This window comes from Grammomys surdaster, unplaced genomic scaffold (genome assembly GCF_004785775.1).
Source record: "Grammomys surdaster isolate TR1022 unplaced genomic scaffold, NIH_TR_1.0 172, whole genome shotgun sequence".
Taxonomy (NCBI): Eukaryota; Metazoa; Chordata; class Mammalia; order Rodentia; family Muridae; genus Grammomys; species Grammomys surdaster.
In genome coordinates, this window is record NW_021604620.1 from 4333140 (window position 1) to 4343143 (window position 10004).

Sequence of the window (10004 nt, forward strand, 5' to 3'; positions counted from 1 at the left end):
CACGGAGGACGGTATCCCAGAGTGCCACAGGGCCCTGCCGCTGAGAAGGGGACTTCACCAGATGGTGCAGCTTGAAGGCACACAGGCACACGTGCCACACCTGACACCAGCCACTGGCTTTTATTAGGAATTGGGAGTTATCCCAGGAGGAGTCTCAGGGTGCGAGGGGCAGGGTTCCCCAGGTCAGAAGAAGCCCAGCTTCTTCTTCTCTCGCTGCTGTTTCCACTTGGCCATGCTGTAGAACTCCTCCTTGGATTTCCCGAAGATGTCTTGGAAATCGGAGTCTGACAGATAGAACTAGGGGGTGGGAGGGATGGAGTGGGTGGGAAGGGATGGGGTGGGAGGGTAAGAGTGGGCAGGGAGGACCGGGTTGGGAGAGTGGGAGTGGGCGGGGTGGGAAGGGATGGGGTGGAAGGGTAGGGTGGTGGGAGGGTGGGGTGGTGGAAGGATGGGGGTGGGGTGGGGGGAGGGGAATGGGAATTCCTGGAGCCCAGATTCCAGTCCCACCCGGAGGTGTCATCCATTCTAAACTTCTCAGGTCTGCTCATAGTGCACTATGGGGCAGGATCCTGTGAGGTCCTCCAGTGCAGTTAGGTCTAGTACCAACCTCTTTACGGGCTGGGTCTACACCCTGTGGCAGGTCCTCCAGGGCCTGGTGCATCAGCCTTTCCCGGGGCAGGCTCCCATTGGCCTTTGAGCCACTGCAGCTGCTGGTGTGGTTCATACTGGGGTTCTCACCATCCACCCTGAGGCCCAGATCCAGCTCATTCTCTGGGCTATCCTGGGAACCCCTGTGGCCCAGCAGTGTCGAGCGACCTGCCTGGTTATTGCTCAGCCGTGGAGTTAGCTGGAAGTTATGGACTTCCTGTCCAGAGAGAAGCCTCAGGATCCGGGAGAGAAAGGACAGGCGTCCACCAAAGACCACATTGAACCCACAGGAATCTTGGCACCTTCTGAACCCCTCCCTCCTCCGTCTCTGTCCTCTTCCATCTGAACACTGACCCCTCTGTGGGGCTGCCAGGGAAACTGTCCAATACTTACTGCTGTTATCTCAGAGATTGCAGGTCCCGGTCCCAGGCTGCCATCCACCATTTCCTTGTAGGACTGGCTGTTCTGGGGTCAAGAGTTGGACTGTTATCAGGACTGGGGCAAAGGAAGGAGCTGCCTTGAAACCCAGGAATGAGCCTAAACCACAAGATCAGGTTTCCCTCCCCCTGGCTCACAGGAGATCCTTGGCCAGTGAGAGGCCTCTTCCAGTGTCACCTCTCCCCACCACACATACACACCAGATTAAGATGGGGGTGAAGCATCATGTCTCACCGTCCACTTGTAGGGGTCCCAGGTGACAAACCACCCGGTAAAGGTGGCAGGCTCATGGCCCTGCTTGACCACAATGATGGGTGTGGCCAGGCTCCTCTCTGCTGGGTGGCTCCTCAGGTACTCACGGCCCCAGGTCACTGCTTCTTTCTTCCATTCACCTGCAGCTTCCCCAAGCCACAGGAAGACCTGGGCCACAGAGGAGGCCTGGGCTTGGACAGGTGGAGGGACTGCTTGCGACAGACACCTCTGCCCAACTCAGATGGCCTCAGAAGCCCACATGCATATGCCCGGCCAAGAACCAGCAAATTACGGTGCCCACACACCCATGAACACTTGAGGTCACAGGCATGCATGCATGCACGCATGTACCTAATCTATAAATAGTCATGAAGCACTAGCATGTGCCTCGTACTAAAGACTCAACAGTAGAAAGAACGCAGGCTTCAGTCCCTAAACCAGGTATGGTGACACATGTCTTTAATGACAGCACTGGCAAAACGGAGGCAGGAGGATCAGTTCAAGGCAATCCTTGGCTACAGTTTGAGGTTAGCCTGTGCAGCATGATACTCTGCCTCAAAGGGGGGGGGGTGTTACTGTTCAGTTAAAACGCTTGCTTAGCAAAGCCCTAGGCCCCAAGTACCACATGAACAATGGGCCATGCCTGTAATCCCAGCACTTGAGAGATGGAATCAGATTAGAAGCTCAGGGTTACATAGTTCGAGGCCATTCTGGGCTATGTGAAACTGTCTTCAAGCAAAGAGATTTGAGAATGATCTCCACCCCCTTAGAGCCTTCACAAGGGAGCAAGCCATGTCTATGTCTCAGGAGACAGTGAAGAAGTAGGCGGTGCCAAGGGTCTCTCCTAAGGTGCACGTGCTGGCATGCTCAGGAAGCAAGGTGGGTGGGGTCAGAGGAGACTGATCGGAGAGGGGCGGGGCAGGTAATGAGATGGACTGTGCAGTGCGGGAGAAGGGGATGGAGTCTGTCTGGGCTTGGGTTTTCTCTGAGATATTCTCAGAGCTCAGCCTTATCCCTACACAGACAGTAGCACACACAGTCACACACTACCACACACAATGATATGCACACAGTAACACAGCTACAGTGTCAAAGCTGACCACAGCCACATATGGTCACATTTCGTTACCTGTCATGCATTTCTGGCTGGTCACATTGGCCGCACAGAATTCCACAGGCTCACAACGGCAGTTGCTCAGTCACACCAACAACCAACCCCATTTCCTCTCTTTTCCTCTCACACAGACACGTGTGCACACCAGTTACAACTGATCTGACCAGTTCTTGTTAGTACTGGACTATACTGGACTATACAATCGCTCGCATGGTCTAGCTAACACGCAGCCGTAGCTACACAGTCAAATGGGCAGGCTCAAAGAGTCACCTGTGCTACCCAGTCAGACCCTCCACATCCTGCAGTGCTGTGTAGCCAGCCAGACCGTCAGTCACATGGAATCACACACAGGATCACAGGACATGCGGTATTACCCACAACACTGCAAGGTCAGAACCACATACAACCCAACTCTGTCACACCCAGACTCTGAGTCCATGGCAACGCTCAGTCATGGGCTAGACTCACCTTCATGCCCAACTACACCTGATGCACACCCTGCGTTCCCAGCCTAGCCAAACAGGAGTGGCCGCTTTACCTCCTGGCAGGTGTCTAGTAACATGATGTCATACTTGTCCAAGTCTTCTTGGACAAAGAACATCACTTCCGTGAGGACCAGGCAGCCTAAGTTGCTGGAGCACTCGAACAGTCGGGGCTGGATGCTGGAAACCTCCTCGGGAAGCCTGTCCGGAAGAGGGGCTGTGAAGGGTGCAGTCTGGACCACACTGGCCCTTGGTATGGGCGCCCTCCCTACCTCAGGGAAAGCAACGTCTTTGGGACAGGAACCCTTGGCGTTCCTCTGAACCCTAACTACCTCTTGACTTTTCTCTAGGAGCCCCTGCTCCATGGCAGGGTCTCTTTTCCTCAACGGACATAGTTACCGAAAACCTGTCAGTTATAGGGTCGGTATTGGGGAGAGGGACCCCCTAGCCTAGTGGGAAGCACTGGAACTGAGGCCCTGCCTTCCTTAGAATGGGAGTCCCCTAAACTTAGTTAAGTCAGGAATTGGCCTCAGGTCCAAGGTGGAAGGAGGGGACTGAGGCTGGAATCCCAGGAGACTTGGGTGGACAGTGGCAGGTCCCAGGGGTGCAGTTCCTTCCTTCCTTGGGTTCTTACTCTAGTCTTACCTTCTATGCACGCCTTCTCCTTTTATCCTGTGGTTTAGGAATCACCTTTAGTGGCAATGCAGGGAGTGGATTCTGCCAGCAGAGGGCACCATTTCTCCCTGTTTGCCCTGGTACTGTCCCCTTAAGGTTACCCCAGGGCTGGAAAAGGCAAGGTGAGCTTGACTCCCATGGCCCCGCAGGAGGACTGAGAGTCCTGAAGATTTAGTCTTATCTTTCCAGATCTCTGTATGACCTTTCACTGGAGATCTCCTTAGGAAACCTGGCCAGAGGAGGGCTCACCTTTGAGCCTCAGTTTCTCCTCAGGATAAACATATTCTCCCCTGATTCTGTTACCTCTGGTTACTGGGATAGGGAGCCCGGCCTCCGAGGGCTTCCCAGAAGTGGAGAGGCTCCTGACCCTCCAGCACTGTTTCCTTGTTATTCCCTGGGAAGACAGTGGCCACTGTCCGCGCCATCTCGCGTTGGTCCCCATGACAGCCCTGGCAAGCAGAAGCTAGGTCAGGCTTTGCAGACTTTCACCTCCAGTCCCATGTCCTATCCACTGGGTCCTCTGGGGAGCTGGACCTGAGCAGAGGGAGGCACCTCTGGGTATGGGCTCTCCCTTTCAGTCCCCCAACTGTTAACCCTGTCTGGGTTCAGAACGTAGATGAGAGAAATCTAGGCTTGGGGGTCATCTGTGTTTATGCTAAAGATAAGAAAACAAACCAATAACATCAACCAAAAAATCAAGCAACCTAAACTAGGTCTCCCTTTCCCAGAGAGGCTAAGGGAAAGTCCCAGGCAGGAAGGGAGACAGCCAGAACCAGGCTTATTCGACCCTGAGGAACCCCAGTTCACTTGAGACTCTGTAACTTCCCCTAGCTCTAGGGTCCTGGGTGACTAAGTCTGCATCCGTGCGGAGGGGACTCATCTCTGGTCTAGCACCACCTTCCCAGTAAGTCACTGGTACCTTCCCAAACCAGAGGTAGCAGACATGACTTGTGATCAAAAAGAAGACGTCACTGGAAGTGAGGAAGGAGGCACGGGCCGGCACCTCCACAGTTCTGGTGTTGTGGCTCTCGGTTCCTTGCACGTGGAAAAGCCTGGTGCCAGATATTGGGGGCCTCTCCCCTTTGTTGCCTGCATTCCCCTAGAAGAAGGTGTGGCCTCAGGCTAAGGCAAGGGCTCCTGGGGCTACTTCCCTGTCCTAGTAGTGAGCAAACTGTCTCAGGACTGAGGCTAGCACTGTCCCCTGGCCCTTTGAGGGTAGACTGTGGCAGTCCTCTCTGTGCCGGACAGTGAAAGAGACCCCAAATTAGACTTGTCTCCCATGGCAGAGGGCCCAGAGTATGGTCCTGCCACCATGGTATGCTGCCTCATCTAGGCACAGACTCAACACAGCCAGGGACTATGGCAGCCCTGAAATGGACCTAAACTGAATTCTTCCTCCTGCGAGTGGCTTATGTCAAATAGGTTTTTGATTATGAGTGTGTGCCTGTGCACGTGTGTACATATGTGCCTGTGTGTGCACATCTATGTGTGCATGTATATGCATGTGTGCTCATGGACCCACAGGACATCAGATGTCATCCTCAGGAATGCTGTCCAACTCCTTGGAGAAAAGGTCTCTCATTAGCCTGCAGCTCACCAATCAGACTAGACTAGCCATCGAGCCCCAGGAATCCCCCACCTCCACTTCCACAGAGCTAGGCTCATAGCATGCACCAGCATCACACCCAGCATCTAACGTAAGTGCTGGGATCACACTCAAGCTTTCGAGGCAAGCCCCTCTACCAACTGAGCCCCTCTCCAGCCCCATGTCAAAGGGATGAAGGGTCCAACATGGGCCCTACCTGGAAGACCACCAGCCGCCCCTGGAAGATGGCTAGGAAGTGGGGAGGCTCTCTGCCCATGCTCACATGCCCCTGCACCAGTGCACCCTGGTGCATGAGATCCAATTCCTCAGCATTGCAGTTCAGGGCCTTGGTGTCTTCTACAGTGCTTTGGTGGCCCTGCAACGGGGAAGGGGATGATAATGACTTGGGTTTCTCTGTGCCTAGGGTTTTCCTATCTCACTCTCTAGCTCTTGGGCTGGAAGGCATCTGATACACCAGCAGGTGAGCATACCTGCCATAGGTACAGGATGTACTGGACACGGCCCAGTTTCTGGTATGTGTAGAGGACAAGGTAGCAGTTTCCTGAGCACAGCTGGCCATGGTACTTGGGGTCTACAGGCTGCCTTTGTAAGTCCTGGATGTACCACACCTGAGGAGCAAGGGACCCATGAGCACAGCTAACCTTACCTGCATCAGCCTGCCCATCTGCATCTGAGCCAGAAAGTGCTTGTTGGCTCATCTGTGCCAGCAAGCAGCTTTTCCAGTTCTCTGCCTTCCGTGCTTCATACAGACCTGTGAGTGACCCTTTCCCCCACCGACCTCAGTAACCTCATGCCTTTGCCAGCCTGCTCTCAGCCCAGAAATGCATGCTGTCCCTGGGAAAATCAGGGGAAGGGCGAAAGGCTATCAGATAGATCCAGTTGCTGGCCCATGACCACCTCGATCTAGACCCCACTAGCTGTATCCCTGGTTAGGGGCAGACAACAGCCTCTCCCCGTGCAGATGCTCTCTGCTTAGTCCAGAGACAGAAGAAGGGCTGGAAGGGAGGCTGTGGCACTCTGGAGGGAAAATTTCTTTTTTCTTTAAAATGCCATTAACAATAACATCAACAAAACCCACAAATAAAACTAAAAACCCCTAACCAAAATCCAAGGCTGGGAGGTGTGGCTCTATTGATGCTGGTACAGTGTGCCAATGTCCTGGGTTAATTCCCAATACCTCCCAGACCTGGGATTCCACTTGTGGTCCTGGCACTGGGGAGGGGAGGCAGGAGGATCAGCAGTTCGAGGCCAGCCTTGACTATACAGTGAGTTTGAGGCCATCTTAAGATATTCGAGAGTCTGTCTAATAAAGCAAACAGTCTGAAATGATGGCGCCTGCTCACATCTGTCCGTGGGATGGCTTGTTACCACGGGAGCCACACCTCAGCTTTAGAACCAGACAGAACAGGTGGAAGCCGGGGTCTGTGCAGATTGGCATATGACCCTCCTAAGTCCCAGTTCTTCCCTCCTGAAAGCTGGGGATCACAGCACACTCCCCCCACCCCTGCACTTCAGTGGGCCTGAAACAGGGTCTGCTGTCCTTTTCCCACTCTGACTGAGAGCCTCACCAGCAGACTTCCTCTCTGCCTGCATTGCCTCCTCCTCCCCCCACCCCTTCCCCTCCTCTCTTCCCATCCATCACTGCTCACCGTCCATAGAAAGACAAATGTAGGCAGAGCTTCTACTTTCTCTGACCTCTGTGTACCTACAGAATTTACAGCATCTCCCCCACCCCCACCTCCAAGCACAGTAGTCTTGTTCCCACCGTCTCAGGGCAGCCCCACCTTAGCTTGGGGATGAGATTGGACCATCATTGCTGCCTCTATTTGATGGACTTAAAAGCAGGCTTGAGAGAAGGAAGGGCTCTTCCTTGTATGTCAGTATGCGCGCCTATACTGCACCATGTTTGCAAGTCAGCCTCAACTCCAGCTTCTAGAACACCAGTCTGAGGGCACAGGAGGGGTTCATGACTGTGTTAGGGGCTAGGAGTGCTTAGGGCTGTGAATTGTATGTTTGTGCACCTGCGTTGGACACAGGGCATGGTCCGTAGTCCCGGTGTTGTCAAGTTGCATGCCCCTGAGTGAGTGATTGGTATGACTGTTTCAGCTGTTGAGAGCAGGAATGCATGTTTCTATTATTTCCCTGACTATATCCCCGGTTGTGTGTGGATGGGCACATACATGTGCCTGGGTCCTTTAAGTTTGTTGAGACAGTGTCTCATGTAGTTCAGACTGGCCTCGAGCTCCTGATAGTCTCTCCCCCAGAGTGTTGGGTTTACCGGCATGGCCTCCCCTCCCCCTCCCCACTTCATCCCCAGTCATCTGTTCTCCAGGCAGAGTCTATCCTTGTGTGGACACCATCACCTGCAAGCCAGTGCCCTCACCTCCACCTTCCCAGAGCCGTCGTCCACCATTCTGAGCTGGGCGGCGAGCTCAGGCTGGGTGTGAAGCTTGCCTATCTCCAGGTTTACCGGCACCAGTTTACCTGCATGTGTAGCAGAGAGTCAGTGACATTCTTCAGTGTCACCCGGCCAACTCCTCACTCATCTCATAGGGTCCTGGACACACCCTCTTCCTTCTTATCCTTAAGGGACACACCTCCTCGTTAGTCCTGACTGGCTTAAACATCCCCAGAAACTTCTGGCTCCTTCTAAGTCCCGCCCATTCCCCAGGCTCCACCCCCACGCCCTCGCCCCTCCTCTTGCTCACTCTTCCCTGGGTGTTTTTTTCTATCTAGCTCTTTCGACCACGTCCGGAAGAGCTGCTGGAAGGCTGTGGACTCCGCGCCGTCGTTCACCACCTCCACATTGGTGTAGCTCGGGTAACCCTTGGCCTGGATGAAGCCCTGGGACACAGCTTTGTCAGGCCCGTGGCTCAAAGGCCCTTGGCTGTGCCCCATCCCCCATAGACACCCCCCCTCCCAACCGTGGCTACAAAGACAACCGAGGTCTTAACTGTGTTAATTAACCAAACGTGTGACCCATTTAACAAGCTGTCTCCTGCACTATTCTCTCAAGGTCCCTGAGGGAAGACAGGTTCTCCTCAATCGAAGCCTGGTGAAGGGCTAGACAGGACAAACCCTACAGTCTCACAAACTTCCTCTGCCTTTCACCCCCGGGGCAGAAGGCTCTCAGGCCTCAAGGCAAGGCTGAGTCCTGCACACCTTGAGCATGGATGATGTCTTCTGTGTTAGACATCCTCCCTCCCGCTCAAGGTTTCCAGGGCAGACACACTCACTTTCTGACCCCAAGACAAGGATCCCTCTCCTTGGAAACCCCAGGATAAAGATGTTCCAGGGAAGAGCCATTTCTTCCCTTAGGATGCCCCCGGCCCCCCGGGTCCCCCGTACCTCTTCCCCCTTACAGGCTATCCTATACCAGCCCTGACCACAGGCTGCCTCCCTGAAGGTCCCTGGACCTCACCACAGCCCTGCTGAAGGCAGCCTTCTTCTCCTGGGGGCTGGACTTTCGTCCCTGCCACATGTAGATCTTGAAGCCACCCTGGTCCAGGAGATAGCAACCCTAGGAAAAAGTGTGAGTCTGGTTGGCAGGGACTGGGGCCAGGAGGTAGGGATGGGCGGGGTACTGGGCCAGGCTTTCCTTACCTCCTCTTGCAGGAGGTCCTGGGTCAGTGGGCGGGTCGCCAGTTCCTGGACCACCAGGTCTGTTCCCTTCTCGCAGACACTGGGGGAGGGGGGTACAGGTATCCAGATGTGGACATCTGGTGCCATCCTAGCACCCCTGACCTCCTCTAGTTTCCCAGAGACTTAGGTAGTGATGTGAACTCAATTACTGCGGCCTTGCTTAGGGTTTAGGTGGCTCCTCATAGGGCCTCAGTCTCCCCATCTCTGCTATGGGTTTTTCTCAATGCTACCACACACCACTCGAAAGTGCATATCACGCAGACCCAGCACCCCACATGACCTACCCCAGAGACCCACAGGCTTTTACTGGAAGCTGTTGTAGAGGACCTGTTATTTCAGTAACGACAGACACACCGGTTGTGACCCCCTCACTCTTCCCGTGGCCTCCCCCAGTTCTGCTCACTGGTAGAGGCGGACATTGGCCTTTTGTAGCTGGCTAACGCTGTTCCTGGGTACAGAGGCACACACACTGCCTGACCGGCAGCCCAGCACAGCCTCCATGATGCCCATGAGGTCGGTGGCTTCATTCTCCGAGTCTACCACACCAATTTGGGCGCGGCCACCACGCTCCCTGTCTCTGAGGCTGTAAGTCAGGGTCAGCGCCTGCAGGAGAGGACCTGGCAGTCAAGACTCCCTGGGAGTGGCCCCTGGTTCCACCTAGCTCAGGTCCTTCCTTTCACTGCTTGGTGCCCCTTGGCACAGAGATACGGATAGGAGAGCTGGTATCCTGCCCCCAGGGATACCACCAGTGGGGCGTCTGAACTTAGCCTGTACCTAATAGATGCTCTTTGGGTTGAAACAGAGAGCCAGCTACCTCTCGTGGTAGCCAGATGATGGACACTTAGAGGTTACCTCTCGCCAAGCCCTGTACTCCCAGTTCGCAGGGCAGACACTGACCCGTGCTTTCTCAGAAACGCTGGCTTTGGGTCCATTCCACTGGATCATCACCTTGCCCAGATCCAACAGGAAGATGTCCCCCTTGTTAAAGCTGTTCCAGGACAAGGCTACCTTCCAGAGCCAGGACAGAAAGGTGTCAGACCACCAGCACCACAGGAAGGGGGAGGGGGCAAAGTAGAGGGCAGGAAGTGGCAAGGCATGAGGAGGGGAGGGGGCAAGGTGAAGGAGAGGGGCAAGGCAGAGGAAGGGG

The 10004-nt window shown here is 54.8% G+C and overlaps 1 protein-coding gene across 1 annotated transcript; it reads right to left on the reverse strand.

Moving 5' to 3' along the window:
* Nucleotides 1-101: 101 nt before the first annotated feature.
* On the reverse strand, nt 102-9874 carry Vill (villin like; the record flags this gene model as incomplete). Its single annotated transcript, XM_028767291.1, has 15 exons — nt 102-297; nt 608-865; nt 1042-1113; nt 1321-1506; nt 2991-3135; nt 3913-4058; nt 4529-4708; nt 5412-5570; nt 5686-5823; nt 7599-7699; nt 7924-8059; nt 8637-8735; nt 8819-8897; nt 9261-9460; nt 9755-9874. Coding segments are annotated over 15 exons (2133 nt in total), but the record flags the coding sequence as incomplete, so codon positions are not given.
* Between the last annotated feature and the right edge of the window lie 130 nt (nt 9875-10004).